This window comes from Pholcus phalangioides, unplaced genomic scaffold, assembly GCF_987345545.1.
Source record: "Pholcus phalangioides strain wild (caught in Gottingen) unplaced genomic scaffold, Ppha-v1.0 ptg000007l_1, whole genome shotgun sequence".
NCBI lineage: Eukaryota > Metazoa > Arthropoda > Arachnida > Araneae > Pholcidae > Pholcus > Pholcus phalangioides.
The window spans coordinates 53,947,419-53,964,067 of record NW_028301600.1 but is presented as its reverse complement, the minus strand read 5'-3'; the positions used below and the strand labels follow the sequence as shown (position 1 = coordinate 53,964,067).

At 32.5% G+C, this 16,649-nt stretch overlaps 1 protein-coding gene across 1 annotated transcript; it reads left to right on the top strand.

The window, feature by feature from the left end:
- The first annotated feature begins 406 nt into the window (after nt 1–406).
- Nucleotides 407–14,486, top strand: LOC149085495 (uncharacterized). Its single transcript, XM_089233526.1, has 7 exons — nt 407–1,162; nt 1,311–1,371; nt 5,745–5,817; nt 6,214–6,409; nt 9,902–10,072; nt 12,232–12,374; nt 12,732–14,486. Exons 1-7 carry the CDS (start codon nt 470–472, stop codon nt 12,934–12,936), a joined length of 1,542 nt encoding a protein of 513 aa, XP_089089652.1. The 5' UTR covers nt 407–469; the 3' UTR covers nt 12,937–14,486.
- Nucleotides 14,487–16,649: the final 2,163 nt, after the last annotated feature.

The window sequence follows — 16,649 nt, the reverse complement described above, 5'->3', positions numbered from 1 at the left end:
TCTTAACGCATGGGCCGGCATGGGCCTACATGGGCACGGCCAGGGGGGCCTCAAGAGAAGAGGAAGCCTCACAAAAATGGGAACTGATTGAAAATTTCAAAAACTTGCCAGATAGGGCCTCGGAAAAATCACTTGGCCCGGGGGCCCATGATACTCTTAGGACGGCCCTAGGTCCAGGTGCATTTCTTTCTCAAGGGGCGGCAAGGTGAAAAATGTAAAAAATGTCCGATCAAAAAGTACCGAAAAACACAGAAATAACGCATTTAATGAATGTTATATGGTCAGAATGTGAAAATACTACAGAATGGTATAAATAAATGGTATGTATGGTCATGGGGTAATTGTATATATATTTACGAACTAGTTTCCAATCAATGGCATCGTTATGTAAAGCATTTGTTTACTAACAAAATCATGTCTCAAAATATATAAGATTCATTGAAAATCAAGAATAAAATATTTTTTTAAAATGTCAAACATCCGAAACAGAGATGTCAGTGATCCTCTCAGACATTTATTCTCTTTAAATTTCGGTCGATCATCGCCCTTGCTGGATGAAGTTGCTGAAAGAATCAATGAATTAGTGCTTGAATCTCCCACCAAAGGTAAAAAAGTGCGTTTTCATGATCCGGTCAGTGAAAATGAGGAATCAGCAAGCACGAGGGAAAAAAATTCCCATGCAGAACTAAAAGGAATTTTGAAAAATCAATTGACCGCCGAGGAGAAAGAAAGTGCTATCAGCGTTTTAAACTCTGATTTTTCGTATGATAATACCTACGATTCTGATTCAGTTTCATCTGATGATTACTCATCCGATTCAAGTGAAAAGCAAATGGAAGAGCTAGAGAGTGACTCTAAAGCAAATTCAAATGTTGATGTCACATCTGATAATGTCGAAACAATTGAAATATATGATTCTCCAGTGTTGGATTCACAAACTGATGAACATTTGCATCTACAAGAACTCGAGTCAGTCCCAAAAGAAGTATCATCTGAAGAGTTGCAAAATGTTTCTGAAATTGTTTCGACTTGTACTGTAGAAGATGTATCTGTTAATTCCTTAATTTTAGCAAAAAATAAAAATGAACTATCAGGAAAAACTTTGCATCATTTTCATAAACTAAACACATCTAAACATGATTCATTAAAAAAGAAAAAAAATGTAAGAATAATATTAATTTTTTTGCAACATTCATGTAAAGAATGCTGTGTGTGTGGTGCCTTAAAATTGTATTTTTTTGATCTGGTGCTTGTACTTTTAAACGAGTAATATGCCTTTTTTTTTTCTTTTTTTTTTTGTTTCTCCTTAGGAATTGCTGCCAAAGCCAAAATTACATGTTTGTGTGGTATCTCTTGAAGATGTCAAAAAAGGCAAGTATATAATTAAGTTTGATAATTTATTAACATCACATGAGTTTTTCCATATGCGTTTAACCAGTCATCTGGCTATGCTGGAATAGCACATTATGCCAATTTTCACCATAATTTAGAAAACTAATTATTAATTACTTCAATTATTAAATTTGTTTTTGTTGATGATTTTGAAGAACAGATAAAAACATGAACTCACTTTCAATGTGAGAGATAGGCTACTTTTTTCTCGGCCCAAGGAAACAAATATTTTCTGGATATTATGCTGAAGTGAACTCGGAAAGAAAAGTCATCTGGTCTCCACCAGTACTTTTCTTTCCAAAATTACCTCGGCATAATATCCATAAAATGTCTGTTTCCTCGATATCTTGGGGCTGAGAAAAAGCTGTCTATCTCTCTCTACCATCCTACCTGGGGGGGGGCATTTGCTGAAGTTGAGAGGCTACTAATTCCTCTACTTCAGTGCCCCATTGCACAGTGCATGAAATAAGGAAGACAGGATCATGTCTCTAGTAGTGTAGATGGTAGCATCCTTGCCTGGTTTTCAACAGGGCCTGGGTTCGTGTAGTGGCAGAGACCATATGACTTTTTTTTTCTGAGTTCACCTCTGCATAATATCCAGAAAACTGTTTCCTCAGTTCCAATGTATTCATAAAAAAATTTTAATCAAAATATATTTTATTAGCTTGAAACTTCCAAAAAGGGGGAAAAGAAATTAATTGGCCAGATGACTGGTTAATGGCCAATGCTCCCGATTGGGAATGTCAATTTTATTAATTAAAAAATTTTTTTTTGTTCGTGAAAGCACGTCCCCCTCCCTTAAGGCGGAAGATTCCAAACTTAATGTACAAAGCAATTTCATTCATTTCATCACTTTTGTGATAAATTAATTTTTTTTAATCACCTATACATAAGAAAAAATAAAATTTATAATTTCCTTGTTTTTAATTGTAATGTTGTTTCTATGGACATGGGCCAGTCCAGAAAACATATGTAAGAAATTTTTTTTTTGGTTAATATCTCTAAACAAAAGGATCATAAGGAGAAATGAAAGGAAAAATTATGAAAAACAATCCAAATCTGAATTTGAACTGTGAAAGGTTAATGTTGGTGAATAGGCTGTTTTTCAATACTGTATAAGGGTCATTCCCAAAAAAATGCACATTCTACATTTTTGTAATCAAAAATTCAAAGTTGAATTTTCAAAATGAAATTGTTCTCAGATTATAGCCAATGACTTTAAGTTTAATATTTTATAAATTCTTTTTATTGTAATATTTATTTTTTGGGTTATATGACTGCAAGTCATGGATTTTGTCCACTCTGCTATGAAAACATCGCTGTAAAAAATAAATATTATTATTTCTGCTGTTTTCATCTCTTAAAATACTAAAATCAGCTTATTTCTTACACATATACTAAAAAAGCAGTTTTAAAAAAAATCAACTTTTTTTTTCTTTCTTTTTTTGTTATTTTGATGGTTTTTCAAGATTTTCTTCAAAATAGCAGATAAAAAAATTTTATTTTTTTTACGTATATTTAACTACTTAGAATCAAAAAATTTTATTTCTGACAGACAGGTTGGTAATTCATAATTTAATACCTTAGTTTGAAGTGTTCTTTCATTTTTTTGCCTGTGAACTGCAAAAATGCTTCCCGTAACAGAGTGAACACCATTGTAACAGAGTGCACAGAAATGTTTAACTAGAGAAAGATATCTCAAACATTCTAAATCGGCTATACAAATACTTTTATTTTCTCTGCAATTATAAATTATATACAAAATGTGATAGGTGTCCCAGAAACTCCTCTATAACGTTTGAAAAATGTCCATGCCATAAGGAAATTCAAAAACACCCCCCTTCTCATGTAGTTTCAATTTTGGTTCTGGTGAAAATCTGATCAAAGTGCATACTGGACTTGTATATTATATAACCAGGATATAAATTGAATAGTAATTTGATGTTGGTATAAATCTTGTGTTTATGCCCCTCACATTAGTTATCCAGAATGGATTGTGGGGGGGGGGGGGAGGTAGAGCCTGGAAACAAAAATAATATAGGAAAGTAATGGTTCTGTGTAGAGATGTGAGGTGAGAATATTCTCCTGGATGTAAAACTTGGAGAATAATCGAGAATATTCATTTTTCTTTTAAATAATTTAAATTTTTTTACTAATTTCGTTTATTTTGTGAAATATAAATCAGTTTTCATTGCCTGAAATATTTACAACAAAACAATTTTTGGTATAATCACCCCCCAATGACAACTTTAGTTCGAGAATATTCTCAGAATATTCTCCAGGTCATGATGAGAGGTTTTAAGTTTGGTTATAAAGATTTTAGAAACCTTTAGATTAAAACCTTAAAACATTACTTTAAAATTAGATAAATTTTCAGAAATAAGTTCACAACAAAAGAAATTAAATCAAAGTTGATAGATAAAGGAAGCTATTCTTTTTCATTCTAAGAAGATACAGAACTGTTGTTTTCTTCAATGCATATACACTTAAATTCTGTATCACTCACATTTCTTTAAAAGTTGTGCAATTCAACCCTGTTGGTTTAATTTTCTTGCTTTCAAACTTTAATATTGTGATCTACAAACTTCAATGCTCCCATCTTCTTGACGGGGACAGAGAATATTCAATATTCTTGAGAATATTCTCTCAAAGGACTACTATTATAAATTATACTAGATAATATTCTTATCGAAAATAATAATTATTCTCAAGTTATTTGTTATAATACATGTTATTACATATATTCTTGATAATACTCTCTGGAAAGATTTCAGTAACTGAAGAATATTCTCATCAAGAACTTATAAGAATATTCTCAAGTTATTTATAATAGTAGTCCTACCAGAGAAACCAGAGAGTAGTCCTTCCGAAAGATTATTCTTGAGAATTTTACAGTTCTGTGCCATAAAATACAGGATGTATTTTCATATAAAAACCTTTACTTTTACTAAAATGCCCCCTACAGGTCTAGGAATATGCATAAAATAAATACATATTCCTAGATCTGTGCCCGGCAGTGATTTCTACTATCTGTTCTTCTTAGCTTTAGTATTTAACTGAAAAAATAATGTGATGGAGAATTCTGTAAAGGGTTTAAATTGAATAGATAACTTATTAAATTTTACTTAAGACATCAAAATCTTTTAAATAAGGAAACTTTACTTTAAATCTGTTCTTCAACATTCTGTTATATTGCTTGAGTTTTTATAACATGTAACAGAGTAGACAAATAGCCTAAATTACAATTTTTTAATTAAAAATTTTAATGATTGATAAAAACTTTTATTATATTTTTGAAGCATATCTCCCTGTACTATCACTTGATGTTGATATGGATGAAATAAAAAATTATTTATGATAATGACGTAACAGGGTGGACATTCCACAGTGAAAAATCTGGTATCTTAAAGACTTACCATGAATCTTAAGCCATTTTTCAAAAGTCAAATCCAAAATTGTTGATCAAGAATTAAAAGTAAACCTTTCAATGAGCTCAGAAGTGTTATCAGATTTAATCTGGTATAAAAATATATTTCTCAAATGACACTGTAACAGAGTTATAGTCACGTAAAGGCATCCCTCGCTTTACAGGTATAATTGGTTCCATCAGATGAAATCGCCTAAAATGAGTTGAATTTAACATGGAAGAGATAAGGATAGAGTGTTGTTTTTCTTCAGAAGGATTAAAAAATTGAACCCAACAGCAAAAGGAACCTTTTTTAATGAATTAATCAAACTTATGAATCAATCGTGTGAATTTAGGCAATGTGTAGTAATTAAATTAATACTTTTCTGTCTTCACCACTTCTGATTAATTATAATGAGTGTGGGGATGGTTTTTTTTTTCCTGAAGAGCCTGATAAGATAAACTTATAATTCTTTTTAATGAAACAGTCAAAATTTGGCTGACAAGCAGCATTTTTTGTCTCCTTATAAAAATTTTAGCAGCAAAACCAGATAATTCTGCATATTTCTCCCAAATATGAAAACTCTAGTTTCACTGGAACCATTTTTTTTTTATTAAATTTCTCATGGTATTGTCAATGTGCTACCAAACATTGTTCATCGGTGAGATCTGGTAGGTTTTATCTGAGAATTTCTCTCATATTTGTCTTAGCTTACATCATCAAATCCAACATATTTCACTGTCAAAGGATTTAACTATGTTACATCTTCAATATTGCAAGCCTATTTCCAGGATTAAAGTAGGAATTCCTAAAACCAACCGTTAAAAATTGTATTATAGTGAAACCGTGTAAAGCGAGGAGTACTTGAACAATTTTTATGCAATAGGTATTTTGTGTTTACATTTCTTTGTAAAGCTTGGATATTTAATGTTTCTAATTTTACAGATTCTTCTGGACTAAAAGAACAAATTAAAAATCCCTTGGAACATCAAACCAGGATGCTATCAAGAAGAAATGTGTATGTTGATACATCTTTAGGTTTGTGTTAAGTGAACATATAAATTTTTCTTTATTAAATCATTCAAACCTTTTTATTACCTTTTACACCATATTTAATTAATTTGTATAAGGGATCTCACTTAAAATCGCCTAAATTAAAATGTTTTCCCACTAAAAGAAAAATATTTTTTATTTCCGGAGTCCTGATTCTTTTTCTCATATCAAAAAAAAACATTTCCCATTTAAAAATTTCCTTGCTTAATATGTTTTTATTGCATGATCCTGAGGACTTATTTAGTGAGATCCACTGTGTATAAAGATGAATATGTTGTTCTATGTAATGTGTTCCATTTCCTAAGTGATTTATAGGCTATACCTAGATATGCTATTTAATTTTTTTTTAATTTGTTTTCAGAAATTTATATCAATCTCTTGGATCTTCACAAACTCTCCAACTGTATTCAAGTTTAGAAACGAAACAGAGAAACACGCCATCTGCAAAGCAATTGAAGGAATATGTCTTCCATGCATGGGAAAAAGTGAAAAGCTCTCAACATGAATCATCATCAAGAAGCAAAGATGAAGAAACATCTTTGGTGAAAACAAAAAATGTTAGTATTCTTTCAAATTTTTGTCTAAATTTCCACTGACTTTGTTCAAATGACTATACATAACTTCAAGCACCTCCTTCAGGATCAAATGGTTTTATTTTGTTTCATTATTAATGAAACAAAATAAAACCATTTGATCCTGAAGGAGTGCAAAATGTGCAAGTAGATGATGCTGTACTTGGCCAGCAGTATAATCTATTCTGTGCAACCACATCATTTCGGCACTTCCACAGCATCAGTGTGTGGATAGAACTTCTATCAAGATGCACATTGCAATACCAGCAAAGCAGCTGCTGAAGACCCATTTTGACAGGATGCACCTTAACCCTTGCAACTTCTGGCTGTGGGGGTACCTCAAAATGTTATAAACAGGGCCAGATTGCAAAGTTTGGTGAATTGCAATCTCCAGCACATTCCCTATATGTTAGAAGTTCCTCAGGAATATTAACGGGGGGGGGGGGGGGGGAGGCACGTTTGGTTTAATAAAGCCGAATTGCAAGCACATCCACATTATGACCATGGCATACTCCGCTTCTGTTGTTGAACAAGAATTTTTGTGCTTTCAACCTCATAGCCAGAACACGCGGTGGACAACATATTTAATATTTCTTAAGTAAGTTGTAGTTATTTGATCAATTACTTCGTTTTTTGTGATGTTTCCATAAATTATGAAATCGTGAAATGCTATAATTAAGGTATCATTCTGCCATGACTAGCTATCGTTTCCATTCTGAGAGCAAATTTCCCACGTGTTGGATGATGTCATTAATTTTACACTTTTAAGTATTTTTTCCCCTTTACCAAATAAAATTGCATTTTTTCAGGAATATTCATGTCAATTTTCAAGTCATTCTGACAATCGTTCTTTTTTTACAGTGTTTCGAAATCAGAACCTTAGTTATAATCACCCTGTATATCGTAAATCATTGCTAATTGATCTGCATTATTTATGCTTCATTGAATACATTATATTCACCTAATTTTTATTACTTTTTGCAAAATAGCTTCATAATTAAGTATACTGAAAGTAACTGGAGAAAAACCTTTATATATTATATGATTAATAATAACATTAAAAGAATTTTCAAACACACAGTAATCCATTGAGTTAAGCAAAAAATAAGATAAAAAATAAGATTTTTGTTAAAATTTAATAAATATTTATTGATTAATTAGCATGGGAATAGTGTTAATTACATTAATAAACATTTTATTTTAGTTAATTATTAGAAGTTTGAATGATTTTTCAGAAATTTCATTGTTTTAATGTTAATACTATTTAAAACAAAAAAACCAGTTTAAACCAAAAAAAACCTGGTTTAAACCAAAAAAAACAGTTTTTTTACCAACCCTGCTCTTAACAATAGTCAGAGGAAGAAGTTTGTACTAGGAGCATGTGCTCATTTTACATAACTTCTGTGGGATACCTATTATATATTAATGTCCTACCTTTCCAAAACATGTTGTTGGAGAGAATGAAATGTTTGCACCCTTTCTTGTTTTTCGCACTCCCTCTCGTGCATTGCTGGGATGGTACATTACTCCCTCACATATTGCTGGGATGTTGTTTAAGATTGTATCACCAACAGAACTATTGATTACGTGTGATGAATGGGTTGCACTACAATCCAAAGAATTTACAAGAAGTGAATTCAGTTCAGAGAATAGATAGATAGATATTGGGCACACACACATCCAAACTTTGTAACTTTGAAAGCAGCCCAAAGTTCAAAATTTTGCTAGTTTTGGTGAAGGCTTTTTTATCTTCAGCACATGGTAACGCATACAGTGAAAGAGAGTTCATTGTTAACAAATAAATAAAAGTCTGTTAGAACATTGACAAATCTGTACATCCAATGCTTTAATGGAATAAGACATGCAAAATCTTATGTTCAAGGGCATAAAAAATTGAAAAAAAATTGTCGACTCGGGATTCGTAATCTATTATCATGCTATTAGATTGAGAAATTCTTTAAGTAAATAAGGTATTTATATTTTTCTCGTTTTTTGTATTTTGCTTTTAAATTTAATAATTCCTTTAAATTCTGTGAGAAGCCAATTTTTTTTTTCACTGAAACTCTTATTATATTCTGCACACACTTTTTTGCTATATCAAGAGGAATAAGATTTCGGTGTTCAAGCAGCAGAAATTCTTGCTGCCTAGGTTTTTAGTATTCATGTTGCTTAATTTGAAAAGAGTCTAATAATTTTTATTCGTCATTTCAGTAGTACACGTTTTATTAGTGACAGATAAGATAATTCAGAAAAAATTTAAATGGATTATAATTTGTAAAGGAAATTTATTTAGAATTATTTGTTCCAACTATTTTTGGCAAAACTTTTGTCATTTCACAAAAAAATTACTGCTTATATTGCAGATATAGTTCGTGTTTGGTTCTGCTCCATTTTCCAAAATTTCTGCTCCAAAAATTAAATTTGCTGCTCCGAAATGGATGAGGGGCACTTGCACCCCTGCATTAGTCAAGAGAGATCTAGTACATTTTGCTTGTTAAAATTGTATGACTACGATGAACTAGAAAAAAAAGTGATGGTCATTTGCTGGAGCATAGTTTCCCAACCTTTTTTTTGTCCCATCATCCCCTTCAGAAATATTATTCTCCCATCGCCCCCAACACAACCTAACCCATAGGATCCTATGTTATACTCGTAGCTTCTACCGTCCCCTGGAACTCTCCATCGCCCACGTTGGGAATCACTCTGCTAGAGCCTTCCATATCCACATAGTTCATATGTGTGGGTGTAATATCTTGTCATATACTATATAAATTGCTGAGTTGGGCGAATCAATATTGTTTCTCACAACATATTTAGGCTGATAAGATGAATAAACTATTTATAACACAATGGTTTTTTATTGATAAAAATAAGTTTTTTTATTTTTCTCTCATCCTATTTTCTCTGTTATAATACCACCGGGTGCATAAATGTTTTTGCTTTTGAGCCATATTTTACCCGTGATTACTTTTGTAAGCCTTATAGAAGATATATAACATTTTTGTGGACAGAATAAGAATGAACAATGCGGATAAAATAGATATAATCATTTTTTTATAATTGATGCAGAGATACTTATGAACGTTGATCATTGTCTGTAACCTAATGTTATTTTTTATTCTTAGAATGTTATGTTTAACTTCATATCCTGTGTCATATTTTGAAAGATTGAAACATTTTATAAATTATTTTGCGAGCAAAATAAAACTTAAGACTAGAGTTTGTATACCCATGTATTTTGTATTCCCAGTACTTGAAGTGACAAGGGCTGTTCTCTGCTATCCGTGATTACTCCTAGAACCAGTTACCTACAGATACAGGAGCCTCACTGCAACTTCCATTTTATGAAAATAGTGTTTCTGTAGTAGTGATGTCTCTATACACAATTTTATGAATTAAGCTCCTGCTTTTCATCATTACAAAGTGCTTTTCTTGATGAAAATCTTCATGGAATTAAATTATTATTTTTTTTTTTAGAAAAAAGAAAACAGTACAGAGAAAATCGAGACGGCTTTCATTGCCTGGAAACAGAAGAAAGAGCTCTCTATGAGGCAAAGAAAACGGAAGCTTCTTGGCAAACAACTGAAACCAAATGAATCTACTCTTTCACTTCAGCCTCAGAAAACTGATGAAGAGGAGAGAATCATGGTAATATAATTGATACATTAAAGCATCATTTCTCAACCCATGGCCTTCAAATATGGCGCATGGGGTCCTAAGCACACTTGAAAATTTTATTCTATTTAGATTTTTAAAAATCAAATAAAAATATTCTGTTTCTCATCATTGTTAAATTTTCCTTCCAAAAAATGTCTGCAATTTTCTCATCTAATCTTATTAAAATTCTGCACATGTGTTAAGCTGGACACAACTTCAAAGATGTGATACTTTAAAGATATCAAAGTTTGTTTAAAAAAAGTAAATAAATGAAATGGTCAAAACAGTTTTCCTTTTTGTGACAAAATGTAATGAAACATCTCCTGCAAAAAAGTATGGTGATGTGAAAAAGGGAGAGGTGCATGTTTTTAAAGATGTTTTGAAAGGAGTGAGTTCCCCCAACACACACATCTACGGGGTGTCCCACAAAGACTCCCTGATTTTAAAATGAAATAACTCGGAAACAGTGATTTATAGAAGAATAAAACAAGTGGTATATTCATTTTGAAATCCGTAGAAATCTGATATAGAAGTTTTACATTAGTTACAAAATGTTGCCACTAGCTAGTGCTATATGCTCTAGCCGCATTATGGTGTCCGAGAAATATACTATAACATTTCCTTCACAAGCAGTCGTTGCAATCAAATCACAATTGATTAAAAATGTGCTCCTTTCACAGCACAGAGAGGGTGCAAACAAAGAATAAAATTTTCAATCACCCTCTGTAGTGTCTCAAAGAAAATGGATGCACATCCCTCACAAACCAAGTCTTGAAGCTCATCCAGTGTTGCGGGATTGTTCTTTAAAAGAGTGGCTTTCAATTTTTCCCAAAGAAAATAGTCACAGTGGTACAGTTTGGTTGGGCTCCATTTTGCATGAACCACAAAGTGCCTCATCGATCCTTAACACAGGCGACAATTGTTCCAACTTTAGAGTACAGCTGTCTTAACAGAATCGTGGGCCCCCAGGCCAAGTGATTTTGCCAAGGCCCTTCTTCTCTTGAGGCCACCAGGCCGTGCCTGGTTGGGCCCATGCGGTAAGACAGCACCGCTTGAGAGTGGACAGTGCAGTCTCAGTGAAAGTAATACCAGTTTTTGTTGAAGCCTTTAGGCAATATTGTATGTTTATGTTACTTCTCTAATGTAAGCAGTTTTGAATTAAACACAGTTGTAGGATAATGTTTGAAGACACTTCAAGTACTGTGATAGTTGATCATCATTTGGACATTGGATTATGACTGATAAAATATTTCATATGGAAGGTCAAATATTTGTCATTTGTACTTTTTACTAAGGATGCAACTGGAGTTGGAGACCAAGCCCATCATTTGGGGGGTCGGGGGGGGGCCGTTGCCCCCTCCCCCCAACTTTTGAAAATACACTAAAAATGGTGTATATATATATAATTATAAATACATTGAGTACATGTTTTTAGCCCACCCCCTAAAATGGGTGAAAATGTTGAAATGACGGTCCTGTTGGAGACCACAAATAAAAGCTAGAATTGAATAGAAATAGCAGAAGTCAATTTTCCCCATGACCAAAACAAGTACAAACAAAAGTCAAGCAAATGATTTTCTTTGCTGCTAGTCAGTGAACAGTAACTGATATAGTTCAATATGCAATAAGTATATTACTATGTATAATGTAGTTAGTATATTACCATACATAATGTAATAAGTATATGTTCTTGCATGCAACAGTTGTACAGAAAATGGAAGAGAAAAACACTTTCCTGACTTGCTCTGTTATGGTATCTCATTTTATATAACAAGGCATTGTGAACAATTTGCTGAGTGATTAAAAGTGGAAGCTTTAGTCTCATAATACAGTCTACCAGACTGTTTCATTCTCAGCATTCAAAACAGACAATTTAGAATACCATCCCTTCCCACTCTCTCTTTCCTTGCGGGAAAATAATGAAAATTATGGGCAGTTGTGTATTTAGCAATAAAGAAAGAGGAGACACTAAATGTCTTGGTTTTTTTTCCCTTCCAGAGGAAAAATATATAAATTTTTCAACAGAAATATCAAGATTCTGATGCTATATAGGACTATTGCCAAGAGATACTGTGTAATGAAAATTTACACGTGAAATCAATGATGGTTGCATTATTTATGAAATTAGTTATATATAACTACTATTACAGGTATATAACTCATGGAAACAGAGAAAAGATGAAGAACACAAACAATTACAAGCAACACTTAAAATGCAAAAAGCAGAAGAAATCAGTAAGCTAGAAGAAAAAGAGCTTCATAAACAGGAAGCAGCTTCAGCTTTTATTGCATGGTATAATGATAAATTTCTTCTTTGTTAATTTTTATTTTAATTCAAAGCAAATATGCATACTTTATTATTTCTTGATGTGTTATGATATATGCATACAAAAAGTTTAGAATGCTGATTTAACTTACAAAACTTGTAAGTTAAAGTTAAGGTATTGTTTATTTCATTTTGTTGCATACGTTTCTTCTGTTTGACTCATATGAAAAAGATGTAGATTAATCTGAAAAAGTAAAAAAAAAGTTCATATGTTTGAATATCATCTAAGGGAAAAAAATTAGTCTGTGCTCATATCATTGAGAATGATCACTTGGAATGATCACTTTTTTTTTTCAATTAAATTCAAACTTTCTGAAATTTCAGGAAAGAAAACAAGCAAAGGTTTTATGATAAAAGGAAGGAAATGAGTGTTTTCCAGATCGAGCAACAGAAGCAGAAAGATTTAGAAAAAGCAGAAAGAGATAAAGAAGCTCAAGAAGCATATGAACAGTGGCTGCTTGAGAAAGAAAATAACATCAAAAAACATAACTTAAAAAAACTCAAGCCCCCATGGAATCCACCTGGATAGTTATGTTATTTATTCGTTTTTGTTATTTCATGAATATCAGGCTGAATTGGGTGGTTGGTGTGTTTGATTTTTGTTTTTGATATTTTTTTGTTTTTTGTTGTTGTATATACTCATGTCTGCTTAATTAGTTTATATTTGCTAATTTTCAATATTAATGAGGTCTCGTGCAATAAATACAGACTACTCGCTATAAATAATGAATGAAATGATAAGGAGTTTATTATATAAATATGATTTAATTTTGACATAATTTTTCAAATGCATTTAAAAAATTAATGTGTGTATTTAATAATTTATGCTTATTTTTGTTTAATGTAACAAAATTGCTGAAATTTCATAAATTTTTGTTTGCATATTTAAAAGCAGAAAATTGTGACTATAATTTTAGCAAATATTGTGCATGCTTGCATTCAGTCTGCAAAAGTCTGCAATTTGACATTGTTTAGAATCAAGCACACTGACATGTTTTTAAAAATCCATGCATTAAAAAAATGATTCAATGGTATAATTAAGTATATTCACTTCCATTCACAAAGGATTCGAGAAAAATTTCATTTCAAAAGGCTGGATGCTTCAAATATCTAATAAGACACCTCAAAATGATGAAATCTATAGACATTTTTTGATATAAAAATGTAACTTTATTTTTTAATGAGAAGAAAAATTAATTTTATGGCCAGCATTTTTTTATATTATATATATATATGTGCATAGTATTTATTGTTAATTAACAGAAACCTCTGTGATATAGATACTTAACTGTAATTGAATCAGTTTTGTATGAAAGTTATAACTTAGTTTTCTGTGAAAATTCTCACTACTGTAAGGTATGCATAAATATAACATGCCACTAAATGGGTTATCCAATTTTTGCAAAGAAAACATTGATCCATGCAATTCATTTTTTTTCCTCAAAATATTCAATGTTCTAAATTTTTAATATCTTTAACTGGGGACATGATGTTATCAAATCACTTTTAAAACTCTAATAAAGCTTGAAATTCATATATTAGGTTGTGGATACAGTTTGTTGCTGCCATTTTCATATTTTTTTATGTTTCTTCAACAAATGTATATTCTAAATATTTCTTTCAACTTAAATATTTTGAGTTAGCGAGAAAACATATTCAAGTACAGTATTTCGTCATCATTCCATTCATTCCTTATCAGAGGCTAATTTAAAGGCGCTTGCCCTTGGCTTGACTTCTGAGGAGTGTCGAAAATTTTTTAAAGCTTTTTCCTAATTTAAGGGGCCCAATATTGTCTTCTACACCTGGAGCCTCAACTTACCTTAATCCCCGCCTCTGTTTCTCATCAACACTTTCCATAAGGATATGGCATTGAAATCAGAGATAAAACACTGATTTGATTGCATTGGCATCTATGATGGAGGGGCCTGCTCCCAAAAAAAGAAAAAAAGTTAAATTGTCTAGTGAACACTTTTTTGGGGTTTTGCTGTATTCAAGCAAAAACAAATAACACTATATCATATTGTATCTCTCATTTACTTTTTATTTCAGATCAGTTCCTACTATAGGGATGTTTTTTGCATTATGATGTATTATTATATTATATATTTATTAAATATTATTATATATTTATTAAATATTATTATATATTTATTAAATATTATTATATATTTATTAAATATTATTATATATTTATTAAATATTAATATATATTTATATATATTTATTAAATATTATTATATATTTATATGTATTTATTAGATACTATTATTATATTATGTGATGTATTATTACATGAGTTTTTCGAAAACATAAATTGACTAATAGCCATGTGTGTTTAAACGTAATGTTTATAGTACCACAATTTTCTTTTCCGATATTAACTTCACTAAAATGTGAAAATATACATATATTTTCTGTTTGAAACTATCATGTATATTATATGATAAAGTTTCAGTATCATTTGATCATAATTTCTGCCGCTGGAAAGCAGTTCATCATCTGTGATGCGTTTCCTACATATATATCTTATGAGGGATATTTTCTTTTGTTTTCAAGCATGGATGTTACTCTTTATTACAACTGTTTAGTAATTAGAAAGAAAATTTATAAAATGCATTTGAGCTAAAAAAATTGAATAAACATATATATAGATTGGGATATTAATAATAGACAAAGGTGATGAGATTTTTTTTATTGTGTTCTTGATATGGATGTGGAAATTCGAAAACATTTTCAAAACATTAACTATATGTGTAAAGATATGAAAAAATATTGGGAGGGGATGGGGTGAACATGTCTGTATGAGGTAATGTATGTTACACATTTAAAGTCCTACCATCTACCTTCCAAATTCCAAAGTGCCCATTTTGCTGGTTATTGATTCTTTCCCAACTTTGAAGTGCGAAAGCAAGCCAATCTCCCCATTAAAGTCTTGCCGCAGAGAGCAACAGGCCTACAATGGTAAAAATCATCAAACATTACACTTCATTCATAGTTCAAAAAATATGTGGTAGATGGCAGCACTATAACAAGCATTACACGGAAACAAGCTTCACGTTAGGTTCACAACGTGGAAACACACATTCCAACATGTACCAATTGGTTACAAGTTTCGCAGAGGAATATGGACAAGCTATATTCGTGGTTTAGTAGTAGTGGTGATTGATTGCAGGGCCGCAACTAAGGGGGAGCAGGCGGGTCTCGTACCCCGGGCGCTAGACCTGAGGGGGCGCAAATTTCATTCTCAAACCTCCCTTTCAACATTACAAGGGGGCGTCAAAATGCACGCTTACCCCGGCTGACCAAGCATCTACACTGCTCAAAACAATTAGGGGAGCACATGGTTTTAACAAAATTACGCAAAGATGTATACCGATAAGTAACATAAAATGAATCATCCATAATTTAAAGCCTAGCAGGAAACGGAAGAAGAAAACTTCATATGCAAATCAAAGTTCATGACGTCAAAAACCAGAAAAAGGAGAAAAGGGCAGAAATCGGGATGTTGCAGAAACGTCTGTTTTACTGCCGTAACTGTGAAATTCGATTGCGCAGTATTTTTTTTTTGAGACAAGGTGACTTGAGGATGTCTCAACAACGTGATTTACCGGAATCCATGGCATGGCGTGTTATAGGCAGACTGGAATCCGGGCAAACACAACGTAGTGTCGCGGACGCTGTTGGAGTTGCCAGAAGTGTTGTTGCAAGGCTGTGGAATCGATTCCAAGAAACAGGAAATATTAGACGTCGACCAGGGCAAGGTCGGCCACGCACCACTACAGCAACTGATGACCGGTATGTACGGTTAACAGCCCGTCGAAACAGAACAGAGAATGCTACGCAGCTGCAAAGACGGTTGCTCTTGGCAACAGGACGAAGGGTGTCCAGCCAAACAGTACGTAATCGGCTTCATGAGGGAGGGCTCTATGCACGTAGGCCAATGGTCTGCATTCCGTTGACCCCCGGCCACCGTGCGGCCCGAAGAAGATGGGCTGCTGAACATCGAGATTGGGAGCAACATGATTGGAGCCAAGTGCTGTTTACAGACGAGTCCCGATTCAGTCTGGAGTGTGACACCCGACGTGTTCTGGTATGGAGGGACAGGGGCACTCGAAATAACCCCGCATTCGTTCGTGAAAGCTCACAATACAGACGAGCTGGTTGGATGGTATGGGGTGGAATCAGCATAGGTGGACGTACGGACCTGCATATCATTCGGAATGGCACTTTGACGGCCCGAAG

Excerpts from the sequence above, each read along its gene's own strand:
- LOC149085495 (XM_089233526.1), top strand. The coding sequence starts at position 470 with ATGTCAAACATCCGAAACAGAGATGTCAGTGATCCTCTCAGACATTTA. Across the intron at positions 1,163-1,310 it reads CATTAAAAAAGAAAAAAAAT|GAATTGCTGCCAAAGCCAAA; the intron begins GTAAGAATAATA and ends GTTTCTCCTTAG. Across the intron at positions 5,818-6,213 it reads ATGCTATCAAGAAGAAATGT|AAATTTATATCAATCTCTTG; the intron begins GTATGTTGATAC and ends ATTTGTTTTCAG.